The sequence below is a fragment of the Arachis ipaensis genome, chromosome B3, assembly GCF_059453495.1.
Source record: "Arachis ipaensis isolate K30076 ecotype BB chromosome B3, ASM5945349v1, whole genome shotgun sequence".
NCBI classification, from domain to species: Eukaryota; Viridiplantae; Streptophyta; class Magnoliopsida; order Fabales; family Fabaceae; genus Arachis; species Arachis ipaensis.
Genome location: NC_142438.1, coordinates 131,948,895 through 131,976,575, shown reverse-complemented (window position 1 = coordinate 131,976,575; position 27,681 = coordinate 131,948,895). Strand labels below are relative to the sequence as shown.

The following is a 27,681-nucleotide window of genomic DNA, read 5'->3' as shown; positions in this document are numbered from 1 at the left end:
TTCATGACTGAATTTCTTTTAAAAAAATTTTTCTGGTTCAAAAAGTTAAAAATATTAACAAACATATAATGAGTAAATAGCTAAAATTGTCCCTGAAAGATACCCTGATCTCTATTTTGATATTCGAAAGATAAAGTTAATCGAAATCGTCCCCGAAAGATACACGATTAGTCAAGTTAGTCCTTCTGTTAGTTGGATGATGACGTGGGGGCTAATGCCACGTGTCACAAGATGATTGGTTGCGTGTCAGCTCAGTGACACGTGGCATGCCACTTGACATGTAAAAAAAGTTATTTATAATCAAAATAGTTCTTGAAAGTTCAGATGTAAGTCATTTTCATCCTTGAAATTTTAAAAATTAATCAAATTAGTCCTTATATAATTTTTTTTATTTTTTCTTGACAATATTAAATTTAAAATATTTTTTGATACTACTAATTTTAATAGAAATGTAATTGACAATAAAAAAATTAGTAATTGTATCTTTTCTTCTTAAAAATTTTTTCAATAAAATTATCTCTCTCCTTTAATTCTTGTCAAAATCTCTCTTATTATTTTCTATTCTAAAATATTTTTCTCACATTATTACATTTTGTTGGAATATATATATATATATATATATATTCAAAATTGAAATGTATGTATTTGTTAACCTAAACAAAGTTATATGTTCAAAATCAAAATTTATGTATGTTAACCTAAACAAAGTTAATAAAAATTTATACATTTTTTTTTCATTACAGTATTACCTTCATTTAGGTTAACATACATAAATTTTAATTTTGAGTATATATATATAATAGGAGAGAGATAATTTTATTAAAAAAAATTTTAAAAAGAAAAGATATAATTACTAATTTTTTGATTGTCAATTACATTTCTATTAAAATTAGTAGTAGCAAAAAATATTTTAAATTTAATATTATCAAGAAAAATAAAAAAAATTATATAAAGACTAATTTAATTAATTTTTAAAATTTCAGGGATGAAAATGACTTACGTAACTTTCAAGGACTATTTTGATTATAAATAATTTTTTTATATGTCAAATGCCACGTGGCATACCACGTGTCACTGACCTGACACGTGGCATACCACGTGTCACTGACCTGACACGTGGCATGCCAGGTGTCACTGAGCTGACACGTCAATCAATCATCTTGTGACACGTGGCATTAACCTCCCACGTCATCATCCAACTGACGGAAGGACTAACGTGACCAATCGTGTATCTTTCGGGAACGATTTCGATTAACTTTATCTTTCGAGAACAAAAATGGAGATCGGAATATCTTTCAGGGACGATTTTGGCTATTTACTCAACATATAATTGTTGTGTCAAAAGAATATTCCTTGATCCTTTTATTTATTTATTTTATTTAATTTAATCTTTTGGGTCGGGGTGAGTTCTTCAGGAATATTGCTTGATCAAATCCAACGGTTCAGTAGTGGGTTGGTCCCGATCTGATTTTAGATGAGACTCTAAAATGGGCCTAGCTAAACATAAAAGTGCGGCCCATTAAGATGAACCCGCTAAAAACAAACCGGGTTCGGACCGACCACAGCCATCGACCGAAAGTTCTTGCACCCTCCAGGCCCCCAGCTAGCTCTGCGTGTGCGAAGAGAGAGAAGGGTCGCCAGAACCTACATAGACACTCATTGCGGAATCGTCTTTTGTCGGCATTACTTTCCCGGAAAATAACAGTTCTACTATATTTTCCCTGAAAATACTTTTTGCGGTAAAATCACATTCTGCCGACCTTTATTTTCTTTTTTGTTGTTTGGTTTTGACCTGGATTTTAGTTCAGGAATATATAATTTAACGGTTTCGATAGTTTCTTGCAGTGCAGGGAGACCGTCGTCGTTTCGCTCCGCCTCGGACTTAATGGAGTTGAAGCTGGTGCACTGATGTCACTATTCTGGATTGTGATTCGTGAGCTCGCAGAAATCGAGGCAATGGTAATTTAATTACTTTTATTTGTTTATTTTTTAACAGTTTCTTTAGGTATTAGTTTTGAGCAAAGAATTCCCTATTTGTGTTTCCTTAATTAACAGCTGATGATGCTTTGTTTTACGTTTATTTGCATGATTCTGAATAGATTTAGAAAGATAGTTCGGATTTAATGTAATTTTGAGATTTCCTTTCACTGATTGTGAAATGCTTTATGCGATGCTTTGATTGTAATGATAGGGTAGTGGGAGGAGATTGGTTTAGTTTAGCGTGTGAGGTGTTTTCTTATGTTATACTATGTTAAAATTAAAAAGAGTAAAGTACTATTTTGGTACCCAATGCTTGGGCCAAATCCTAATTTGGTCTCCAACTTTTTAAACGTCCTATTTCTGTCCCAAAATGTTTTAAACAGGTTCAATGTTGTCTACAGTTAAATTTGACACTAATAGTTAAAAAAATAAGTGACATGGACGTGAATAACGTTGCTAATTAAGTCATGTCTTCTTTTATGCGAAAAAAATATAACCAAAACCTTCTTGTAACACTTATTCTCCTCATATTTTTAATACAAAACTCTAAATTCTAACATTTAATCATCAATGCTTCAAAATCAAAAGAAAACTTTTATATTAGTGATTGTTGGACGTTGGTAGATCGATTTTACTTATATACTAAAATCGAATGCTATTGGCACTTCAATATGCGAATTATTTGTGTCAAATTTAATGGTGCGACAGCATTGGACCCGCTTAAAACCTTTTTGGAATTGAAATAGGACGTTTGAAGGTTTTTGGGATTGAAATAGGACGTTTGAAACGTTAGGGACCAAATTAGGATTCGGCCCAAATGTTGGGAACCAAAATAATACTTTATCCGATTAAAAATGGTTGAAGAATTGCGATGTTCTATGTACTTATTGCTCAATTTATTCAATTGGTTGTTTCTTTTTTCTTCCGGAAGTTACTGTGTATCGAGAATGAAGTAATTGTGGACAGTGTTATGCGGACTTAATGGAATGTGTGAATTACAAATATCTCTGCAGTGGCATGCTAATGCATTTTTCTTTGAACTTGTTTGTGCTAAGGCTGCATCAAAGAAGGTGATAACAAGAGAAGAGTGGGAGAAGAAGCTTAATGATGTGAAGATCAGGAAAGAAGACATGAATAAATTGGTCATGAATTTCCTTGTGACTGAGGGTTATGTTGAAGCTGCTGAGAAATTCCAGATGGAGTCTGGAACTGAACGTATCCTTCATTAAACCATGTCTCGCTGCTTCTTTTAACTTATGTATTTCTTTTCATTATTTTATTGGAATCATGTCTTTGCTGTTTTCTGCTTTGGTTTTCCTTATAGACACACAGCAGACATAGATCTCGCAACAATCACTGATCGCATGGCTGTTAAGAAGGCAGTACAAAGTGGTAATGTTGAGGACGCAATTGAAAAAGTGAATGACCTAAATCCGGAGGTAGGTTGTCAATACCTTTAGTTTACCCTTGCAATTGTAATGCAGCGTTAACAATATAGTACGTTAATTACTTTTATATGAATAAACCTGTTCCCATCTACTATATACCACAATGCATGTAATACAATTTTTGGTGTAATCATCAGATTTTTGTTCATCTATTTATGAACTTAATATTTGTTTTGAAATGCTGTTTGCAGATACTAGATACAAATCCACAACTATTTTTCCATCTCCAACAACAGCGGCTGATAGAACTGATTCGGAATGGAAAAGTAGAAGAAGCTCTAGAGTTTGCCCAGGAGGAGCTTGCCCCAAGGGGGGAGGAAAATGTAAGTCTAAATTTGATTAGTTTTTTTTTTTTTTAATCTATATTTTCCTATGTGCTATCTTGATTAATGAAGTATTTTATTAGCTTATTTATCTTTTTTAGTGGTTGATTGCTTGCACCCTTAGTTTACTCTGGTTGAATGAAGCTTGGAAAGATGCAAAATGTGAAAATAATTTTTCATCACAGAAAAGTTTTTATATAGCGTTATTAGTTGCACTAGTGTTACCCACTAATGCTTAATTTAACTTTTTAATTACCTCCAGCAAAGCTTCTTAGAAGATTTGGAGAGGACTGTTGCACTTCTTGCCTTTGAAGATGTCTCTAACTGTCCTATTGGAGAGCTTCTTGATATATCACAGCGTCTAAAGACGGCAAGTGAGGTGAATGCTGCCATCCTTACAAGCCAGAGTCATGAAAAAGGTCTATATCTGCTGCACCATCTGTTTCCTAGTATTTATGACTTGAGCATGGACCCTGGTTTTTTTACTTTGTCATATTCCACATATATACATCTGAGGAATCTGTCTAACAAGCATGTATTCCTACTAGCTTTTCCTGATTGACTTGTACAGTTCGTTAGGTAGCATAGCAAATTAGCAGATGTTATAAAATTTCTGGGCATAATTTTCTGAGATTCTATGTCTGCACCGAAAGATGGATTTGAACTTGTTGTGCTTGTAACTTATTCATTACCTGAAATATATTATATATGCCCCCCTTTAACAAATATAAATTGCAAGAGGACAAGGAGTGCACATATGATACTATCATTTTGTAGTTTTTTTATTCCATGTTATGTCATTAGGGGACGTCAAAAGCATGTTTGGATGTGCTTTTAATTCATCATATATGTACTTGAATTAAAGACTTGGCTTGTTATGAGCTTTTCATATAGAAAGAGAGAATATGGAAGTAAACTGAAAGTATTGAATTGATATCAATGTGTTATGTTCTGATACAAAGAGATATGCTGCCAACGAGTTATAGCTCAAATGGCATAGTCTCTCCATACTCACTTGGAGGTCGCGAGTTTGAGTCTCAATCCTAACTTTGGAAAAAAAAAACAAGAGATATGCTATTTATAGTAGTGGTTGTTAGCTCTAACCACATTCTGTTATCCGTTATACTATATATAGCCTAATACTTGTAAAGCCAGGAATGAGTTGTCTATGTATGACTTATGGGCTTCAATTTGCTTCCACTTGAGAGATGAGCAATGAGAATTTTCTTCCATTTGGTGATTTAAAATTTCTTCTAAAACTTCGTTATTTTTATTTCTGCAAGTAGATTAAAAATATGTGGAACCAAGTCCAAAGGATACATGCCTAACAAGAGAATATATGCATAATAGCAAAGCATGGGGTAGTGGCTGTATATAATGTTTGAGTGACTGATATTAAATTTGTTTTTCTTTGGTTATAGAGATATAGTTGTCAGCTTTTGCTAACTGGGGGATTGCCAGTTTGAAATTTGCACCTGTTTTTTTGGTCTTGTTCCATTCCTCCACAATTGGATTAAATAACCTTGCCTGACTTTTGTTGTATCAGATCCTAAACTTCCAAGCTTGTTGAAGATGTTGATATGGGCCCAAAAAGAGTTGGATGAGAAAGCTGCTTATCCTCACATTAATGATCTATCCAAGGCTGTACTAGAAGACCCTGCTATTTGAATGCTTGTAAGTTTACTTGCAATTGCATCGTGCAAGTTTTAGATGAAGATATGGTCATCATTGGCATGAAATGCGACATTTAATCCGAACATGGCCAATCCAATGTCCAGATTCTCGAAGATAGTTCGTTTAAGTGGTGTTATACCGTTGTAAAAAGATAATTCAGTACATTTATCAATTCTTTCGTTAAACTTGGGGTTTGCATCATTTTCATATGCATGCTTTTCGTTACAATCTATAGAATTTGTCCTGAAATTGCTTCCAGAGTGTAGGCGATCTTTTCACTTTCGCTGTCTTAACTCCTAAATGTGTAATCTGTCCTGCACTATTGATTTTTCTTGTTCTGGACTCGTGATTAGTGATTACATTTACCTCCCAGGCATTTACTATTTTGACATTGTGTTCTAGCTGGATTTAGCTCGGATAGCTAGATAAATAATGTGCTATTAACAAACAGCTAAAAGTGAATTAAATTCGAAAGTTCACCTAAACGAATAAAGCTTAGGTAAACTTAATCGGAAAAGCTTAACTGGTAAACGCGATTAGTGAAATTAAGATCATGCGCTAACTATAAAAAATCGCACTTGATTCGTGGTAGCAAACCTATTTATAAAAAAATAACTGTATTTTCATTTTGCAAGCAAACCTATTTGTGGTATGATCCATGGACATGGAGCCAGTAAGAGCCAAGATAGTAGCTTTGAAGAAGTGGATTCTCAAGGTTTGCTATTTCAATTATAGCTGCATACCCCAAGTACATCACATCAGATTTACTAACTAAGATGGCACGTTACTCAAATAAAACACCATTCAATGGATCACTTTACAAAGTCTCAATGCCTTGTCCAACTTCAAAATCCACGCCTCTAAGGAGACACTAAACAATTTGCTTTTAATCCAATCAATTGATTACAAGTATTTAATACATGCTACAAAAACCTTGTAGAATCCGGAAAATTCATGTTTTACTTTATGTTTAAGAGATAAAAAGACAACAATGCATACAATGGGCAACAATATATCAAATGTGTTACAATGTCATCACCACAAGTTGATGTTAAGACGCAAACTCTGATCTATATGCATTTTGTTTTTGTTTTCTCCGCCAACCTTGCCTACAAATATCACTCTTCTTCATACTGTAACACTTCCCAGTGGCAACTTACACAAAACACACATAAGAGTGATCATTAACAGTATCCCAAAAAGAATGGGTTCCCTCTCTTGTTTGTCAAGGCCAATGGAGGATGATTTTCTTTCCAATTATGCAATAGTTGCTGTGTTTTGTCCTACAAAACCAACAACCGACAATAAAGGTATTGTTCCTAACTCAATGGAGCTCTTTAATCCATCCACCAACACATGGAGCCATGTGACCTCAATTCCAGGACTAATTGAAGGCCAAATCTTGAAAGCCTTTTCCATGGTCTCCTTAGGGGACTCTGTTTACATAATTGGTGGCCTAGTTTGCCACAAAGAAAGGGTTCATGTGTCTGATGACTCAGCTGAATTGGTTGATGTGGGTATCCATGTTTCACCAAATGTCCTGCGTTACAACATAACAACCAATCAATGGTTCCATTGCGCGCCACTTGGCATGCCAAGGTATGATTTTGCCTGCACCATTTGCAATAACAGAATCTACGTGGCAGGGGGCAAATCCAAGCTGGCGAGCGCACACGGGATCTCGTCGGCTGAGGTGTATGATCCTAGTCTTGACACATGGACACCTTTGCCTAGTATGCATATTTTGAGATATAAATGTGTAGGGGTGACATGGCAAGGAAAAGTATATATTATTGGAGGGTTCACAATGCCTAGCCTAGTGGAGCGTAGCTCTGCTGAGGTGTACGACACGCTGGCAAAAAAGTGGGACCTCGTGGCAGGGATGTGGCAGTTGGATGTGCCACCTAATCAAATCGTGGCGGTTAATGACTCCCTTTTTAGCTCAGGGGATTGCTTGAATGCATGGAAGGGACATGTTGAGGCCTATGATGGGAAGCTTTGGAATGAAGTTGAAGGGTCACAGAAACCAAGCCTTTCCACATTGGAGACCAACTATGAGGATTGGCCTCATAGCCAAAGATCATACCTAACTATGGCCCCAATAGGGACTCAATTATTTTTCTTGGCAGGGTACAAGACAGGTAATGATTATGATGAGACAGAAAGATCGATGTCCCTTGTCCACTTGTTTGATACAACAAGGGGTGCATGGAGGAGCCTTGAGCCTGTGGAATTGGAGGGTGAGAAAGAGCTCTGTAGTCATTGTTGTGTTGTGCAACTATCATAAACATTTATTTTTCTAAAAAGTATGTTTAGATCAATGGTAATCCAAATCCAATAAAGATATCATACAGAATAGTAGTGGCATTAATCAATGCATGCATGACTTTTCGATTAAGACACCCTGCATTTTCCAAGGCAGCTGTCTTTGTTTGGATTGATTATAATGATGGGGCAAATCAAAACAAGAAAAGATCTTGTACCATGTTTTTAGAATGTAGGAAGTAGGAACGTGATATTGTAGTATTTAGATATTAATGAATATTAAATCTTATTAGATGTTTGGATATATATAACTCTGATAACTCTCACCCTTTGGGTGATGGGAGGATTTAGAATAATTCTCTGAAATTAGAAAGAAACCAGTGATCCAAATCATGGTTACCTTTTGGTTAGCAATGTTTCAGAAAGTTAATTAATTTGTTCCACACTTTGCAAACAGACATGACAAACGGACTGAATTGAATAAATGATCAACATGTGTTATTTGCATAACTTTTTTTTGAACAGGTCAAGGACTAATCCATCGCAGATGTGAACTCTATTTAAGAGAATCCCCAACACTCGTTTAAGTGGACGAGTGAGTTGACCATTCGACCAACCCAAGTTAATTTACTTGCACAACTTTTTCTAACACCTTTCTATTCTCTGAGTTGGGCTAGGGAAGAGTTGTTGGTCTGTATCATAAAAACGGTGTAGAATATTACTATTTATGTGAGAATGTTTTTTATTAGCAGAAATATTGTGCGATTAATTTAAGAGTAACATACTATCTAGAAATTTTAAAGATAAACACACATTTTTTAAGAGTAACATAAGATATAAATTTTGACTTAATTAGATAAATTTTTTATGCTAAACGAAAAAATTCTTTAAAAATAAACACACAAAATTTTTAAGAGAAATATAAAATAAATATACAGAACATTTTTTTCTAATTACATAAATTTTTTATTTCAAACATAAAAATTTTATGATGTAAACTGTTCGGTAAGTCGGGTACCAGACTGATCGGGTGAATATCCTGATCAACAAAAAAGGGGAGGTCGTCTGGTCGTACGTCTCCGGGTTGGAATAGGCGAGGTTCCGAGCTCTTCGGATGTGAAGGTGGGGGTGTCACCTGCAAAGACACTCCGACGCGCAAGTCAATGAAGTGTGCAGGCGAAAAAGGGGTAGAGTTATGTAACGTACCTTGGGGGAAGGGTAAAAACCTTCCCCTTATATACTGTGTCAGAGGTGGGCCCTACAAGGACAGGCCCACTTTCTCTGAGGCGTTCTCCTCACAGCTGTAGGTGAGCTGTCGGGGACATGCGTCCGGGTCGGCTATGGAGCGCCTTACCCCTGACCGTTAGGGTCGGGTGGCGCTCGGGTCGGGTCAACCCGTAGAGGGTTTGGGCCGGGCCGCAACAGTGCCCCCCACGCGCCAGTAATAGTCGTGAGAGCTATCAGTGGCGTGTTATTTCTTGTTCCATGCGTCGTCGTCAGGTCGGCCGCCCGTGGGAAGGACGTGCCCCTTGCGCGCGTGTCTCTTGGTTGATGTGGCAACCGCTCATCGCTTCGTTTTTCGCGCTGAGTATTAAATGCTCATAATGGGTTGCAAAACCCTGTACGCAAAGACTATTTTGCCCCCAAGTCTTTCGCGCTTCCTGGGTGGCAGTTTTAAACAGTTTGTTTCAATTTTTCCTTTTTCCACTCTCGCTCCTACCATCTCATTCTTCTTCATCCAGAAATCTCAGAGCATCCCAGAGCATCCCAGAGCGTCCTAGAACTTCATCCTAGCACCTCCGTGCGTTTTTCCTTCTTCCTTCTTCGTTCTCACAACCGTTTCAGGTAACCTTTGGTCCTCTCTCTTTTCTGCTTCGTTGTTGTACGCTTGTTGTTTGTAATTGCTTTGCGTTCTTGCTGTTTTGTTTGATTTTTGTTGTTAGGTGACTTTTTAGTGCTAAGTAGATGTGTTAGGGGAGGCGTACCATTCCAGTGTAGGTTTTTAAGTGGCTTGCGTGATAGGTATAGCTTTAGCCATGCTTGATCTTAACTGTTTGAATAGGATGGACATAGTTTCTGGGTCATTCCCAGACTCCCGACCTCATAGACTAATGGAGTGGTACCCCCATTGTAGGTATACCTCGCGTCGTCTCCCGGGCTTCTGTTTCCGCCGCGAACTATGACCCCTACGCTTGGGTGACCTCAGATGTGAAGGACTCGCCAAATCAGATGGATTTAGAGGAGTTGATGGAATTTCGGCAGGCCGGGTATCTGTGCGGGGGGACAGACAAGGAGGCCAATTACGAGACCTTCGTTCCTGCCCCCAATGAGCGGTTATACGAGATCAATTTTCGCTCTCCCCGGGTTGCCGACTGGATTTGGTTTTACAAAGCCATGTTCACCCAGGTCGGTGTTCGCATTCCGTTTTCCAATTTCCAGATGTCGCTTCTTAATCGGATATCCGTGTCGCCGTCGCAGCTCCATCCGAACAGCTGGGCTTCTATCCGCTGTTTCGAGATGGTTTGTGAATATCTCGTGCTGCCGGTGTCGGTGGATGTCTTCCTCTTTTTCTTCAACCTTACCAACCCCTCCAGACAAGGGAAGGCGAGGAAAGGGTTCCTGTCCTTCCGGTCTGCCCAAGGTCGGAGGGTATTTGGCCTGTTCGAGGACTCCTATCATGGGTTCAAAGATAAATTCTTCAAAGTTCGCCCCGTTAAAGGTCGCCATCCCTTTTGGTTGTCGCTAGAGGGGGAACACCTCATCCCGACGTATTGGAGCTTCGGGGCGGGGTCTAATTCTTTCATTAAGGTGACCTACAAGGGAATGTCCCCTGTAAATAAGAGGATTGCTGATGTGTTGTTTGCTCTTTTTGGAAAGAACCCCGTGAACTCCCACCTCCTTATGGGTGAACGGGAGTCCGCTAGGAGTTATATTTGTGAGCTGTTTTGTCTTGTACTTTTGCATTGTTTATTATTTAATTTGCTCTTCCCGACTTCACGACTAACGTATTTGTTTCTCTGTTGCAGTGGAGATGTCTGCTTCGGTAACCGGCCTCGAGAATTTAGTCAAGACCTTCTTGGAGGATAGCGATGAGGAGAAGGCTGACGAGAAGGATGCCGGGAAGCCGAAAGGCACTTCCGGGGAGAAGGAGAATCAAGCTGTACCTTCCCCCTGGGACGTCGAGATGTATGACAAGAATTCTGCCGGGAGACAGGCTTCTCCCGTTCCCGATGAGACGGCCGGTATTGGTCAGTCGTCCTCTACTCATCGGGAGTACGACGATTTTAAGCTTGTCCATACTCCCAAGAGACAAAGGGCATCCTCCAGCCCAGAAGGGGCTCTCACCGTGATGGAGAGGAACTTCGATGATGGGGCCTTTATTGATAGTCAGCTGATTCCTGGTACGGAGGATCACTTCCTTAGTACCGAGCTCGCGGGGCAGGCAAGGTGGATGTACCGCACCCTTCTCCGCGGAGCGGTGATAGCCCGGAAGGCTGAATTCGAGTTGTCGGGCATGCAGGCGTTGCAAAAGAAGCTTGATACTGCTGCCCAGGCCAACAATGAATTCAAGGTCCAGGTTGAAAAGCTTCAGGAACAACTGGCCGCGGCGGAGAGGGGGCGCAAGGATGCCGAGGAGAAGGCTGCGTCCTTTGAGGAAAAAATGAATGCCTCCGACGCCACCGTCTCCCGTCTAACTGAGCGGGAGATGACTCTAGAGAGCCAGCTTAACGCTGCACAAGGCCGGGTGGTCACTGTGGAGAAGGAGCGTGACGCGGCCGTCTCGTCGGCTGAGGCTGCGCGAGATGAGGCAGAAGAGTTGAAAAGAAAATACAAGGCGGTCAGGGAGCAGGGAAAGAACGCGATCTTTATGACCGAAGAGGCTCTCAAGGCCCAGGTGAAGATCGTGGTCCCAGAATTCGATACGTCGGCTATTGGAGTCTTCAAAACAATCCAGGACGGCAAGATTGTCGACATGCCCCGGAAGTGAACTCTTGTAACTTGTGCCTTTTATGTTTCCTTGTAGAATACTTGTTGAAAACGCTAACTTTTATACTTTAGTGGTCGCCTGGTCGGCTTCTAATTATCGCCTTTATCTGTTTGTTTAGTAGCATTTTGTTTTGTTACCGTTTTTTTGGTGTGGACTTGTTGCTTGTGTCTGTTTTGCCATTATGTTGGTAACTCGGGCGAAACCGTCTTGGTCTTATTATCGCGGCCGTTTGTTATGGCTTTGACGTGTTTGGCTCCCGGGGTGATCAGTCCCGGGTTGCCGTATCGTAGTCCCGTTTGCATACGTTGGAAAACATGACGATGTGGGATACATATTGTGGAATAATGGATAGGAGGATATAGAAAAGTAAAAAGTAGTCGTTAGCTAGACAGTTCTATGAACACAGTAGGCGTTTAATGGAAGTAAATCATTGGAAATTAACATTTTAACAAATTAAACACCTATCTAACTCGCCGGGCCGCTTGGCTAGTGTGCTCAAGCTACGAGTAGAATCTTCTTAAGTTACCTGCTGATGAGCGGATATTTTATACGTTTTTTGGGGATAATTTCATATAGTTTTAAGTATGTTTTAGTTAGTTTTTAGTCTATTTTTATTAGTTTTTAGGAAAAATTCATATTTCTGGACTTTACTATGAGTTGTGTATTTTTCTGTAATTTCAGGTATTTTTCTGGCTGAAATTGAAGGAGCTGAGCAAAAATCTGATTCAGGCTGAAAAAGGACTGCTAATGCTGTTGGATTCTGACCTCCCTGCACTCAAAGTGGATTTTCTGGAGCTACAGAACTCGAAATGGCATGCTTCTAATTGTGTTGGAAAGTAGACATCCAGGGCTTTCCAGCAATATATAATAGTCCATACTTTGTACAAGGATAGACGACGTAAACTGGCGTTCAACGCCAGTTCTCTGCCCAATTCTAGCGTCCAGCGCCAGAAAAGGATCAAAAGCTGGAGTTGAACGCCCAAACTGGCATAAAAACTGGCGTTCAACTCCACAAATGGCCTCTGCACGTGAATTGCTTAAGTCTCAACCCAGCACACACCAAGTGGGCCCCAGAAGTGGATCTCTGCATCATCCATCATAGTCTACTCATATTTTGTAACCCTAGGCTACTAGTTTAGTATACAAACAACTTTTAGAGACTTATTTTGGATCTCATGACATTTTTAGATCTAAACTTTGTATTCTCTGACGGCATGAGTCTCTAAACCCCATTGTTGGGGGTGAGGAGCTCTGCTGTGTCTCGATGAATTAATGCAAGTATTTCTGTTTTCCATTCAAACACGCTTGTTCCTATCTAAGATGTTCATTCGCGCTTAACTGTGATGAAGGTGATGATCTGTGACATTCATCACCTTCCTCAAACCACGAACGTGTGCCTGACAACCACCTCCGTTCTATATCCGATTGAATGAGTATCTCTTAGATTCCTTAATCAGAATCTCCGTGGTATAAGCTAGAACTGATGGCGGCATTCATGAGAATCCGGAAAGTCTAAACCTTGTCTGTGGTATTCCGAGTAGGATTCAAGGATTGAATGACTGTGACGAGCTTCAAACTCCTGAAGGCTGGGCGTTAGTGACAGACGCAAAAGGATAGTAAATCCTATTCCAACCGGATCGAGAACCAACCGGTGATTAGCCGTGCTGTGACAGAGCGCGTGAGCGTAGTTTTCACTGGAAGGATGGAAGGTAGCCATTGACAACGGTGATCCACCAACACACAGCTTGCCATAGGAGGACGTGCGTGCGTGAACAAGAAGACAGAGGAAAGTAGAGATTCAGAAGACAAAGCATCTCCAAAACTCCAACATATTCTCCATTACTGCATAACAAGTAACCTTTAATCCATGCTCTATTGTTTATTTGCAATTCAACTGATCAACATAATTGACTTCCTGACTAAGATTTACAAGATAACCATAGATTGCTTCAAACCAACAATCTCCGTGGGATTCGACCCTTACTCACGTGAGGTATTACTTGGACGACCCAGTGCACTTGCTGGTTAGTGGTACGCGTTGTGAAAAGTGTGATTCACAATTCGTGCACCAAGTTTTTGGCGCCGTTGCCGGGGATTGTTCGTGTTTGAACAACTGACGGATTATTTTGTTGCTTAGATTAGAAAAATTTTTCTTTTCGGTTTAGAGTCTCTTATTATTGTTCTTGGTTAAAAATATCCTTCTTTAAAACAAGTGTTACATTTACTGCCCAATTGGGTAGAGCGTTAGTCTAAGCCCGTGGCAGTTTGGTACACTCTTTTTAAAAACCTTTTTCATAGATAATATTTTCTCTATTAAATTTTATGCCAAACTTTAAGTTTGGTGTTTTCTTGTTGATTTTTCTGTGTTTTTCAAAAATTTATTTTGGTTTTCTAAAAATTTTAAGTTTAGTGTTCTTGAGTTTCCCTTGTGACTTGATCTTAAAATTTTTAAGTTTGGTGTTCCTTGGTGTTTTTCCCTCCAAAATTTTCGAAAATAAGGAGCATTAGATCTAAAAAAATTTTTAAATCTTGTGCCATCTTATTGTTTTTCTCTTTCCTCTTAAAAATAAAAAATATCCTTTCTCTCTATTTTGAAAACAATTTTTCGAAATATACCTTTAAAAATTCAGATTTTTATTTCAAAATTTAAAACCTTTTCCAAAAATCATCATATCTCTTTTTTAAAATCTAATAACCACTTTCTCTCTCCTCATTTTTTCGAAAATCTTTTACTCATTTTTATTTATTCTATTTTAATTTATTTCATTTTTGAAATAAATATATAAATAAATAAATAAAAATATTTTTTCCTATTTTATATCATCTCCCTTTCTCCATCATGGATCTAAGTGGAAATGAACAGTCCAGGAGGACTCTGGGGTCATATTCAAACCCCTCTACTGCTTCATATGGGAGTAGTATCTGCATACCCTCCATTGGAGTCAGTAGCTTTGAGTTGAACCCTCAGCTCATTATCATGGTGCAGCAAAGTTGCCAGTATTCCGGTCTTCCACAGGAAGAACCTACAGAGTTTCTGGCACAGTTTCTACAGATTGCTGACACAGTACATGATAAGAAAATAGATCAGGATGTCTACAGACTATTACTGTTTCCATTTGCTGTAAAAGATCAAGCTAAGAGGTGGTTAAATAACCAACCTAAGGCCAGCATAAGGACATGGAAACAGCTGACAGAAAAATTCCTGAATCAATATTTCCCTCCAAAAAGGATGACACAGCTAAGGCTGGACATCCAAGGCTTTAAATAAGGAGATAATGAATCTCTTTATGATGCTTGGGAGAGATACAGAGAGATGCTACGAAAATGCCCCTCTGAAATGTTTTCAGAGTGGGTTCAGTTAGACATCTTCTACTATGGGCTTGCAGAAGGAGCTCAGATGTCTCTAGATTACTCAGCTGGTGGATCTATCCATATGAGAAAGACAATTGAAGAGGCTCAAGAACTCATTGATACAGTTGCCAGGAATCAGCATCTGTACCTAAGCAGCAACCCTTCCATGAATGAAGAGGTTGAAACAGTAACTGCTGAATTCAGTACTGTAAAACAAGCTGCTGAATTCAATCAGCAATTGGATTTTCTAACAAAGCAGCTAGCTGAATTCAAGGACAGGCTACAAGAGACAAGGATAGCTAATATACATATGGACGAACAGTTTAAGCAAACAAAGCAGCAGCTATCAAGGCAAATAGCAGAAGAATGCCAAGCAGTTCAATTAAGAAGTGGGAAAACATTAAATACCCCACCTCAAGGCATCAAAAAGTCAAGAAATGAGCAACCCACCAAAGATTCACCTGAGGACAGTAAGAGCCCAGGGAAAAATAATTCTGGCGCTAAAATGCCAGAGAATTGGTGGAAGGCTGGCGCTGAACGCCCAGACCATGCCCAAAACTGGCGTTCAACGCCAGAAACAAGGCAGGATTGGCGTTCAACGCCAGAAATGGGCAAGAATCTGGCATTGAACGCCCAAATAGGGAAGAATCCAGTGTTGAACGCCCAAAATGGGCACATTTCTGGCGTTCAAGCGCCAGGAACAGACAGTGAGCTGGCGTCTAACGTCACTCCAGCTTCTAACTCTGGAACTCAATTGCCAGTGAGGGATCAGACACACACAGATGCTGATAACAAACCCTCTAAAAAGGCTTCTTCAACCACTTCTGTAGGCAATAAACCTGCAGCAACTAAGGTTGAAGAATATAAAGCCAAGATACCTTATCCTCAAAAACTCCGGAAAGAGGAGCAGGATAAGCAATTTGCTCGCTTTGCAGATTATCTCAGGACTCTTGAAATAAAGATTCCATTTGCAGAAGCACTTGAGCAAATACCTTCTTATGCCAAGTTCATGAAAGAGATCTTGAGTCATAAGAAGGATTGGAGAGAAACAGAAAGAGTTCTCCTCACTGAAGAATGCAGTGCAGTCATTCTAAAAAGCTTTCCTGAAAAGCTTAAAGACCCGGGGAGTTTTCTGATACCATGCATACTAGAAGGTAATTGCACCAAGACAGCTTTATGCGATCTTGGGGTAAGCATCAACCTAATACCTGCATCCACTATCAGGAAGCTTGGCTTAACTGAAGAAGTTAAACCAACCCGGATATGTCTCCAACTTGCTGATGGTTCCACTAAATACCCATCAGGCGTGATTGAAGACATGATTGTCAGAGTTGGGCCATTCGCCTTTCCCACTGACTTTGTTGTGCTAGAAATGGATGAGCACAAGAGTGCTACTCTCATTCTAGGAAGACCCTTCCTAGCAACTGGACGATCCCTCATTGACGTCCAATAGAGGGAAATAACCCTGAGAGTCAATGATGATGAGTTTAAGTTGAACGCTGTCAAAGCCATGCAGCATCCAGACACATCAACAGACTGCATGAAAGTTGATCTTATCGACTCTTTGGTAGAAGAGATCAACATGGCTGAGAGTCTCGAATCAGAGTTGGAAGACATCTTTAAAGATGTTCAGCCTGATTTGGAGGATTCAGAGGACATGAAAGAGCCTCTGAACTTTCTTCTGAAAGAGGAAAAACCTCCTAAACCCGAGCTCAAGCCACTACCACCATCCTTGAAATATGCATTTCTGGGAGAAGGTGACACTTTTCCAGTGATCATAAGCTCTGCCTTAAATTCACAGGAAGAGGAAGCACTTATTCGAGTGCTAAGGACACACAAGACAGCTCTTGGGTGGTCCATAGGTGACCTTAAGGGCATAAGCCCAGCTAGCTGCATGCACAAAATCCTATTGGAGGATAATGCCAAACCAGTGGTTCAGCCACAGAGGCGGTTAAATCCAGCCATGAAGGAAGTGGTGCAGAAAGAGGTCACCAAATTACTGGAGGCTGGGATTATTTATCCTATTTCTGATAGCCCCTGGGTGAGCCCTGTTCAAGTCGTCCCAAAAAAGGGAGGCATGACAGTGATTCATAATGAAAAAAATGAACTGGTTCCTACAAGAACAGTTACAGGGTGGCGCATGTGTATTGACTACAGAAGGCTCAATACAGCCACCAGAAAGGATAATTTTCCTTTACCATTCATAGACCAGATGCTAGAAAGACTAGCAGGTCATGATTATTACTGCTTCTTGGATGGCTACTCAGGCTATAACCAGATTGCAGTAGATCCCCAGGATCAAGAGAAAACAACATTCACATGTCCATCCGGAGTGTTTGCTTATAGAAGGATGCCATTTGGGCTATGTAATGCGCCTGCAACCTTCCAGAGATGCATGCTCTCTATTTTCTCTGATATGGTGGAAAAATTTCTGGAAGTCTTCATGGATGACTTCTCAGTATATGGAGACTCATTCAGCTCCTGTCTTGATCACCTGAAACTTGTTCTGAAAAGATGCCAAGAGACTAACCTAGTTTTAAACTGGGAAAAGTGTCACTTCATGGTGACTGAAGGAATTGTTCTTGGGCATAAAATCTCAAACAAGGGAATAGAGGTGGATCAAGCAAAAATAGAGATAATTGAAAAATTACCACCACCTGCCAATGTTAAGGCAATCAGAAGCTTTCTGGGGCATGCAGGATTCTATAGGAGGTTTATAAAGGATTTTTCTAAAATCGCAAAACCTCTAAGCAATCTGCTAGCTGCTGACACGCCATTTGTGTTTGACACAGAGTGCCTGCAGGCGTTTGAAACGTTGAAAGCTAAGCTGGTCACAGCACCAGTCATTTCTGCACCAGACTGGACGTTACCATTTGAGCTAATGTGTGATGCCAGTGATCATGCTATTGGTGCAGTATTGGGACAGAGGCATGACAAGCTTCTGCATGTCATTTATTATGCCAGTCGCGTTCTAAATGATGCTCAGAAAAATTACACAACCACAGAAAAAGAATTACTTGCAGTGGTTTACGCCATTGACAAGTTCAGATCATACTTAGTAGGATCAAAAGTGATTGTGTATACTGACCATGCTGCTCTTAAATATCTACTCACAAAGCATGATTCAAAACCCAGGCTCATCAGATGGGTATTGCTTCTGCAAGAGTTTGATATAGAAATAAGAGACAGAAAAGGGACAGAGAACCAAGTGGCTGATCATCTGTCCCGGATAGAGCCATTGGAAGGGACGTCCCCCGCTTCTCTGGAGATCTCTGAGACGTTTCCTGATGAGCATTTATTCGCCATTCAGGAAGCACCATGGTTTGCCGATATTGCAAACTATAAAGCTGCAAGGTTCATACCCAAGGAGTACAACAGGATACAAAAGAAGAAATTAATTACTGATGCAAAGTACTACTTGTGGGATGAACCTTATCTCTTTAAGAGATGTGCAGACGGAATTATCCGTAGGTGTGTGCCTAGAGAAGAAGCACAGAGGATCCTGTGGCATTGCCACGGATCTTAATATGGAGGCCATTTCGAAGGTGAGCGAACAGCCACCAAGGTCCTCCAATGTGGCTTCTATTGGCCCACACTCTATAAAGATTCCTGAGAGTTTGTTCGTAATTGTGACAGTTGCCAAAGAGCTGGTAATCTGCCTCATGGTTACGCCATGCCTCAACAAGGAATCTTGGAAATTGAGTTGTTTGACGTATGGGGAATTGACTTCATGGGACCTTTTCCACCATCATATTCAAACACTTATATTCTGGTGGCAGTTGACTATGTATCAAAATGGGTTGAGGCTATTGCCACACCCACCAATGATACTAAAACAGTGCTGAAGTTCCTCCAGAAACATATCTTTAGCAGGTTTGGTGTCCCTAGAGTGTTAATCAGTGATGGGGGCACTCACTTCTGCAATAAACAACTTTACTCTGCCATGGTTCGGTATGGAATTCGCCACAAGGTGGCCACTCCATATCATCCACAAACTAATGGGCAAGCTGAAGTCTCTAACAGAAAATTAAAGAGAATCCTGGAACGGACAGTAAATACCCGTAGAAAGGATTGGGCACGGAGCTTGGATGATGCTCTGTGGGCTTACAGAACAGCATTCAAGACCCCTATAGGGACCTCTCCATACCAACTCGTGTATGGTAAGGCATGCCACCTGCCCGTGGAACTGGAACATAAGGCCTACTGGGCAACCAGATTCCTAAACTTTGATGCCAAATTAGCAGGAGAAAAACGATTGCTCCAGCTAAATGAGCTAGAGGAATTCAGATTCACAGCTTTCGAAAATGCCAAGCTTTATAAAGAAAAATAAAAAAAAATGGCATGACAGAAAGCTGTCATCTAGAATCTTTGAACCAGGACAGAAGGTCCTGTTGTTTAACTCCAGACTCAGGCTATTCCCCGGGAAACTGAAATCCCGGTGGAGGGGACCATACGTGATTACAAGTGTGTCACCATATGGTTATGTGGAGCTTCAAGATATTGATTCTGATAAGAAGTTCATTGTCAATGGACAGAGAATCAAGCATTATCTTGAAGGCAACATTGAGCAAGAATGCTCAAGGCTGAAGCTAGATTAAAAGCTCAGCAAGGTCCAGCTAAAGACAATAAAGAAGCGCTTGCTGGGAGGCAACCCAGCCATGGGGCAACAATCCTATAAGCATTTTGCCCTATTTCTATTTTTATTTGTTTATATAGAGTTCATTGACAACAAGGTAAATAATCATTTACAGAAGACCTCGGCACACAAAACAGAGAAAAAGATCTCACTGGCAAGAAAACGCCAGTGATGATAGCAGCTGGGCGTTCAACGCCAGAAAGGGGCACCCACTGGGCGTTGAACGCCAGTAATGGCAGCAGCTGGGCGCTGAACGCCCAGGAGAGCAGCAATTGGGCGCTGAACGCCCAAAACAGGCAGTGTTTGGGCGTTCAAACGCCAGGAAGGCAAGGAGGAGCCAGATTCAATTTTTCCCACACGTATTTCCATTTTAATTTCAAATTTTATGCTTCAATGCATGATTTTTACATAAACATGTCAAGAACCCTGATTTCTAAATTCCATAATTTCTAAAAACCCTACCACAAAAATAAAATATCAATTGTATTTTAATCCATAAGCGCCAGGCATCTTTGCAAATTCAATCCAACTCTTTTCAAATCTTTTCTAAAAACAAATCTATCTTTTTCACTCAAAAAAATCTTTTCAACTAATCCATATCTTTTTCAAATCTCCATATTATCTTTTTCAAAATTCTGATTTATCTTTTTCAAAAATCTATCATATCTTTTCAAAATTAAACTATATCTTCTATCTTATCTTTTTCAACTCAATCTTTTTATCTTATCTTTTCCAATTTTTCGAAAACCCACCCCCCCATCCCTTTAAATTTGGGTTCGGCCTCCCCCCTCCTCCATCAACAATTGCACCTAGCTCTCCTTCTATCCCTCTCCTTTCTTTTCTTTTGCTTGAGGACAAGCAAACCTCTAAGTTTGGTGTGTTTATCCGAGATCACTAAGATCATGGCTCCCAAAGGAAAACAACCCACTCCAAGAGGCAAGAAAGAGAGCGTTCCAAAACCACTTTGGAATCAAGGGAAGTTCTTATCTAAAGAACATTCAGACCATTATCTTAAAGTAATGGGTCTGAGAGCAGTGATCCCGGAAGTTAGATTCGATCTGAAAGAAGATGAATATCCGGAGATCCAGGAGCAAATTCGAATCAGGAACTGGGAAGTCCTAGCTAATCCTGAAACGAAAGTAGGAAGGAACATGGTCCAGGAGTTCTATGCTAATATGTGGCAGACTGACAAGCAAAAACTATCTGGAACTGCCTTCTATGAATTTCGGACCATGGTCAGAGGAAAGATTGTTCATACCACCCCTGACAAGATCAGAGAGATCTTAAGGCTACCCCAACTAAAGGATGATCCAGACTCCTTCAACAGGAGGATGATGAGAGCAGACATTGACCTGGATAAGATTCTAGAGGACATATGTATCCCTGGAGCCAGGTGGACCACCAACACAAAGGGTGTCCCAAATCAACTCAAGAGAGAGGATCTCAAACCAGTCGCCAGAGGATGGCTGGACTTCATTGGGCGTTCTCTGTTTCCCACTAGCAACCGCTCTGAAGTCACAGTTAAAAGAGCAGTGATGATCCATTGCATCATGATGGGGAAGGAAGTGGAGGTTCATCAGCTGATTTCAACTGAACTCTACAAGATTGCTAACAAAAATTCAAAAGAGGCCAGGTTGGCTTATCCAAGTGTGATTTCTCTGCTCTGCAAGGACGCTGGAGTAAGGATGGGAATAACTAAATATATCCTAATTGAAAAGCCAATCACCAAAGCATCAATGGAAAAACAACAAGCACAGGAGGATTCCATCAAGAAGAGAGCACAGGAATTCCTCCCAGAGATCCCTCAAGCTGAATACTGGGAGTATCTTGAGACGTCCGTTACCAAGATACGGGAAGCTATGGAGCAAATAATAAAAGAACAGAAGGAACACACTCAAATGCTGACCTATATGTTTAAAGAACAAGAGGAGCAGGGGCGTGACTTAAGGGAACTGAAGCGCCAAAAGTCTTCTCTTGTAGGACCAAGCACCCCAAGGATCAGAGGAACCCCCGTGCCCCCAGAATAAAGGTTGTTAATTTCCAATTTCTGCCTTAACTCTGTGACAGTGTCCTTATAAAAGTTTACCTTAGGAGTCATATAATAGTAATTAGTATCTATTTTGATTTTATCTCCAATTAAGCTATAGTTTATTTTTCTCATCATCAGCAAACATGAATAAAGTAGTAGATCTTTTGAATAAGAGGCAATAAAATTTCGAGTTTTAATAAGAGAAATTCTAATTAGTTAAATGTGGTGGCAATGCTTTCTGTCTTCTGAATGAATGCTTGAACAGTGCATATGTCTTTTGAATTTGTTGTTTAAGACTGTTAAATATGTTGGCTCTTGAAAGAATGGTGAACATGAGACATGTTATTGATAATCTGAAAAATCATAAAAATGATTCTTGAAGCAAGAAAAAGCAGCAAAGAACAAAGCTTGCAGAAAAAAAAATTTAGAAAGAAAAAGAAAAAGCAAGCAGAAAAAGCCAAAAGCTCTTAAAACCAAGAGGCAAGAGCAAAAAGCCAATAACCCTTAAAACCAAAAGGCAAGGGCAAATAAAAAGGATCCCAAGGCTTTGAGCATCAGTGGATAGGAGGGCCTAAAGGACTAAAACCCTGGTCTAAGCGGCTAAACCAAGCTGTCCCTAACCATGTGCTTGTGGCGTGAAGGTGTCAAGTGAAAACTTGAGACTGAGCGGTTAAAGTCAAGGTCCAAAGCAAAAAGAAGAGTGTGCTTAAGAACTCTGGACACCTCTAATTGGGGACTCTAGCAAAGCTGAGTCACAATCTGAAAAGGTTCACCCAGTTATGTGTCTGTGGCATTTATGTATCCGGTGGTAATACTGGAAAACAAAGTGCTTAGGGCCACAGCCAAGACTCATAAAGAAGCTGTGTTCAAGAATCATCACATTGAACTAAGAGAATCAATAACACTATCTGAATTCTAAGTTCCTATAGATGCCAATCACTCTGAGCTTCAATGGATAAAGTGAGATGCCAAAACTGTTCAGAAGCAAAAAGCTACTAGTCCCGCTCATCTAATTAGAATCTGAGCTTCAATCAAAAACTCTGAGATATTATTGCTTCTCAACCTATTAGTCTTCTATTTTATTTGTCTAGTTGTTTGAGGACAAGCAACAGTTTAAGTTTGGTGTTGTGATGAGCGGATATTTTATACGCTTTTTGGGGATAATTTCATATAGTTTTGAGTATGTTTTAGTTAGTTTTTAGTCTATTTTTATTAGTTTTTAGGAAAAATTCATATTTCTGGACTTTACTATGAGTTGTGTGTTTTTCTGTAATTTCAAGTATTTTTCTGGCTGAAATTGAAGGAGCTGAGCAAAAATCTGATTCAGGCTAAAAAAGGACTGCTAATGCTGTTGGATTCTGACCTCCCTGCACTCAAAGTGGATTTTCTGGAGCTACAGAACTCGAAATGGCATGCTTCCAATTGCGTTGGAAAGTAGACATCCAGGGCTTTCCAGCAATATATAATAGTCCATACTTTGCATAAGGATAGACGACGTAAACTGGCGTTCAACGCCAGTTCTCTGCCCAATTCTGGCGTCCAGCGCCAGAAAAGGATCAAAAGCTGGAGTTGAACGCCCAAACTGGCATAAAAACTGGCGTTCAACTCCACAAATGGCCTCTGCACGTGAATTGCTTAAGTCTCAGCCCAGCACACACCAAGTGGGCCCCATAAGTGGATCTCTGCATCATCCATCATAGTCTACTCATATTTTGTAACCCTAGGCTACTAGTTTAGTATAAAAACAACTTTTAGAGACTTATTTTGGATCTCATGACATTTTTAGATCTAAACTTTGTATTCTCTGACGGCATGAGTCTCTAAATCCCATTGTTGGGGGTGAGGAGCTCTACTGTGTCTCGATGAATTAATGCAAGTATTTCTGTTTTCCATTCAAACACGCTTGTTCCTATCTAAGATGTTCATTCGCGCTTAACTGTGATGAAGGTGATGATCTGTGACATTCATCACCTTTCTCAAACCACGAACGTGTGCCTGACAACCACCTCCGTTCTATATCCGATTGAATGAGTATCTCTTAGATTCCTTAATCAGAATCTCCGTGGTATAAGCTAGAACTGATGGCGGCATTCATGAGAATCCGGAAAGTCTAAACCTTGTCTGTGGTATTCTGAGTAGGATTCAAGGATTGAATGACTGTGACGAGCTTCAAACTCCTGAAGGCTGGGCGTTAGTGACAGACGCAAAAGGATAGTAAATCCTATTCCAACCGGATCGAGAACCAACCGGTGATTAGCCGTGCTGTGACAGAGCGCGTGAGCGTAGTTTTCACTGGAAGGATGGAAGGTAGCCATTGACAACGATGATCCACCAACACACAGCTTGCCATAGGAGGACGTGCGTGCGTGAACAAGAAGACAGAGGAAAGTAGAGATTCAGAAGACAAAGCATCTCCAAAACTCCAACATATTCTCCATTACTGCATAACAAGTAACCTTTAATCCATGCTCTATTGTTTATTTGCAATTCAACTGATCAACATAATTGACTTCCTGACTAAGATTTACAAGATAACCATAGATTGCTTCAAACCAACAATCTCCGTGGGATTCGACCCTTACTCACGTGAGGTATTACTTGGACGACCCAGTGCACTTGCTGGTTAGTGGTACGCGTTGTGAAAAGTGTGATTCACAATTCGTGCACCAAGTTTTTGGCGCCGTTGCCAGGGATTGTTCGTGTTTGAACAACTGACGGATTATTTTGTTGCTTAGATTAGGAAAATTTTTCTTTTCGGTTTAGAGTCTCTTATTATTGTTCTTGGTTAAAAATATCCTTCTTTAAAACAAGTGTTACATTTACTGCCCAATTGGGTAGAGCGTTAGTCTAAGCCCGTGGCAGTTTGGTACACTCTTTTTAAAAACCTTTTTCATAGATAATATTTTCTCTATTAAATTTTATGCCAAACTTTAAGTTTGGTGTTTTCTTGTTGATTTTTCTGTGTTTTTCGAAAATTTATTTTGGTTTTCTAAAAATTTTAAGTTTAGTGTTCTTGAGTTTCCCTTGTGACTTGATCTTAAAATTTTTAAGTTTGGTGTTCCTTGGTGTTTTTCCCTCCAAAATTTTCGAAAATAAGGAGCATTAGATCTAAAAAAATTTTTAAATCTTGTGCCATCTTATTGTTTTTCTCTTTCCTCTTAAAAATAAAAAAATATCCTTTCTCTCTATTTTGAAAACAATTTTTCGAAATATACCTTTAAAAATTCAGATTTTTATTTCAAAATTTAAAACTTTTTTCAAAAATCATCATATCTCCTTTTTCAAAAATCATCATATCTCTTTTTTCAAAAATCATCATATCCCGCAGCCGCGTCGACGAGTGCGTCGATGTTGGGGAGGGGGTAGCAGTCCTTAGGGCATGCTTTATTGAGACCGGAGTAGTTCACACACATTCTCGATTTTCCATTGTGCTTTTTTACCAGGACCACGTTTGATAGCCTAGTCGAATAGTCCAGCTCCCGGATGAACCCCGCTTCGAGGAGGCCGGCCGTCTGTCTGGCCACTTCCTCTGCTCTTTCCTGAGACATTTTTCTCCTTCTTTGGGCCACTGGTTTGGCTTCCGGTCTGACGGCTAGGTGGTGCGACATGAGACTGGAGTTTATGCCCGGCATGTCGGCGGGTGTCCAGGCAAACAAATTGCCATTAGCTCTGATCATTTCCATCAAAGGTTCTTTTAACTCATGGGGGAGGTTCCTATTCACGAATGTGAATTTTTCCTCTGAGTTCCCGACCCTAAACTTCTCCAGGTCCCCTTCGGGTTCAGGTCTCGGTTTGTCATCGACTTTGGCGTCCAGGTCGGCGAGAAATATTCCCGATGCCTCTTTAGACTTTTTCCTTAACGAGAGAATGGCGTTGTCGCAAGCGACTGCCGTTTCCAAGTCTCCTCTCACAGATCCTACTGACCCTTCTTCAGTTATGAACTTCATTACTAACATCCTCGTGCTGATGACTCCTCCTAGGTCGTTGATTGTCTTTCTCCCCAGGATGATGTTGTAGGCGGTGGAGTCTAATAGGATCACAAATTCGGCCATTACCGTTCTCCTCCCCTGTCCTTGTCCTAGTGAGATCGGCAGGGTGATTATGCCATCTGGCTTGATGAAATGGTTGCCAAGCCCTACGACACCGTGCTGGTGCATCTGTAGGTCGGCGTCCATTAGGCCCAAAGCATCGAACACATTGCGGAACATGATGTTCGAGTCTGCCCCCGTATCTACAAGGATTTGTTTGATGAGACCGGTTCCCACTCTGGCCGTTATGACCATGGGAGGGCTCTCTCCGATCTCGTCGAACCACTGATCTTCCGGACCGAACGAAATGGGTGGGAGCTTCCTAGTGTTTCACGTAGAGGATGAGGAGACCGCCAGGACTTTGGCGTCTTTCTTGTGTGCCGACTTTGACCTAGGTGCTGCTTTCCTAGCTGTTACCACGTTCACTATGGTGAGGCCCTGGTCGTCGTCCTCCGGTTCTTGGCGTCGCTTCGGTGCCCGAGTCATATCCTCACTGTCGTGGTCGCGATTCCGTCGCCTCGGCTCCCTTATGAGGTGGGAAAATGCGGCTAGTTTTCCATCCCTGATGGCCTGCTCCAGTGCGTCCTTTAGATCGAAGCAGTCTTGGGTTTTATGTCCATAGCCCTTGTGATAGTCACAGTAGAGGCTTCGGTTTCCCCCTGTTCGTTCCTTCAGTGGTCGGGGCTTCGACAAGATCCCCTTTTCGGCGATTTGTTGATAAACTTCCATGATCGGTGCGGTGAGGGAAGTGTAGTTGGTGAACTTCCCGAAACGAGGAAATGGTCTGGGAGCCTTGCTTGGGCCGCCGTCTCTAGCGTGTTCCTTTTGTCCTTCTCCGCTTCCGCGGTGCCGGTCTTGGTTGTGAGGGGGCTACCGTTTGTTGGCAGCCACGACTCAGCTCACTTCTTCGTCGTTCATGTACTCCTTGTCCACACATTGGATTTCCTGCATACTCCACACTGGTTTCGTGGTAAGGTGCTTTCTGAAGTCCTCGTTCAGGAGTCCGTTCGTCAGGCACAAACTCGCGACTGAGTCCGTTAGCCCGTCGATTTCCAAGCACTCATCGTTGAATATGTCTAGGTATTTCCTAGTCGACTCGTCGGGTCGTTGGGTCACCCCGAGCAGGTTGATTGGGTTCTTCGCCTTTGCAATCCTGGTCGTGAATTGGGCTAAGAAGGCGTGACTGATATCTGCGAAGCCAGTCACCGAGCCCTGCGGGAGGTTATTGAACCACCGTATTGCAGTCCCCGCCAGGGTGACCAGGAAGGCGCGGCACCTTACCTCGTCTCCCATTCCTTCAAGGTTCATTCTGGCCTCAAAATCCGTGAGGTGTTCCAGTGGGTCTTGCGTTCCGTCGTACCTCATGTCCGTTGGCTTGTCAAAGTGTTTTGGCAGCCGGACCTCGAGTATGGAACGATGAAATGGGGTTGCCCCCATTATCACGGGTCCCCGTGTTCTCCTTGTTCTTCCTTCGTCGTCCTCCCGACGAGCGTCTTCGGCTCCCCGACCTGTAGTGTGCTGCCCTTCTTGTCTGGCGTAGATGACAGGATCAGGCGTCTTTTAGCGCGTCCTCTTTCCCCAGCGCTCTCGGATTCGGCCTGGGGGCTGGGCGTGCATCTGGAGTGGCTCCTAGAGTGAGAGCAAGAGTGGCTTTGTTCTGGGGTGTGCTGGTCGTATTCCCTGTCTGCCAGCCGGCGTTCCAGGTCTTGCATCCTATGGCGCAGTTCTTGCATTATTCTGGCGTGGTTGTCGCCAGTTCCCCCGAAGGGGCATCCTTCGCGAGATTGTGTTGGATGTCTTGGAGGGGATCTTGTACGCTGCTGGGAAGTAGTCGCGGCAGCGTCCCCTCCAGGCTCGGCCTCGCGGCCTGTTCCACTTTGGACCAGTACGAAGTCCATGGACGCTCCCCACAGACGGCGCCAATGTTCGGTAAGTCGGGTACTAGACTGATCGGGTGAA

The 27,681-nt window shown here is 41.2% G+C and overlaps 3 protein-coding genes across 4 annotated transcripts; 2 read left to right on the top strand and 1 right to left on the bottom strand.

Annotated features, from left to right (window-relative positions):
* The first annotated feature begins 1,563 nt into the window (after positions 1-1,563).
* Positions 1,564-5,807, top strand: LOC107631027 (protein GID8 homolog). 2 transcript variants are annotated; one of them, XM_016334336.3, is made up of 7 exons: positions 1,564-1,739; positions 1,846-1,959; positions 3,036-3,195; positions 3,313-3,419; positions 3,620-3,751; positions 4,014-4,170; positions 5,298-5,807. In XM_016334336.3, exons 2-7 carry the CDS (start codon positions 1,909-1,911, stop codon positions 5,417-5,419), a joined length of 729 nt encoding a protein of 242 aa, XP_016189822.1. In that variant the 5' UTR covers positions 1,564-1,739; positions 1,846-1,908; the 3' UTR covers positions 5,420-5,807. The 2 variants fall into 2 exon arrangements, with proteins under 2 accessions (XP_016189822.1, XP_016189823.1); XM_016334337.3 differs by having other exon boundaries at positions 1,566-1,739; positions 1,836-1,959.
* Positions 5,808-6,434: 627 nt separating this feature from the next.
* On the top strand, positions 6,435-7,712 carry LOC107634641 (F-box/kelch-repeat protein At1g16250-like). Its single transcript, XM_016338061.3, has one exon. It carries the CDS (start codon positions 6,630-6,632, stop codon positions 7,710-7,712), a length of 1,083 nt encoding a protein of 360 aa, XP_016193547.1. The 5' UTR covers positions 6,435-6,629.
* Positions 7,713-24,999: 17,287 nt separating this feature from the next.
* On the bottom strand, positions 25,000-25,977 carry LOC148572480 (uncharacterized). Its single transcript, XM_088507532.1, has one exon. The coding sequence runs from the start codon at positions 25,975-25,977 to the stop codon at positions 25,000-25,002; it is 978 nt and encodes a 325-aa protein (XP_088363658.1).
* Positions 25,978-27,681: the final 1,704 nt, after the last annotated feature.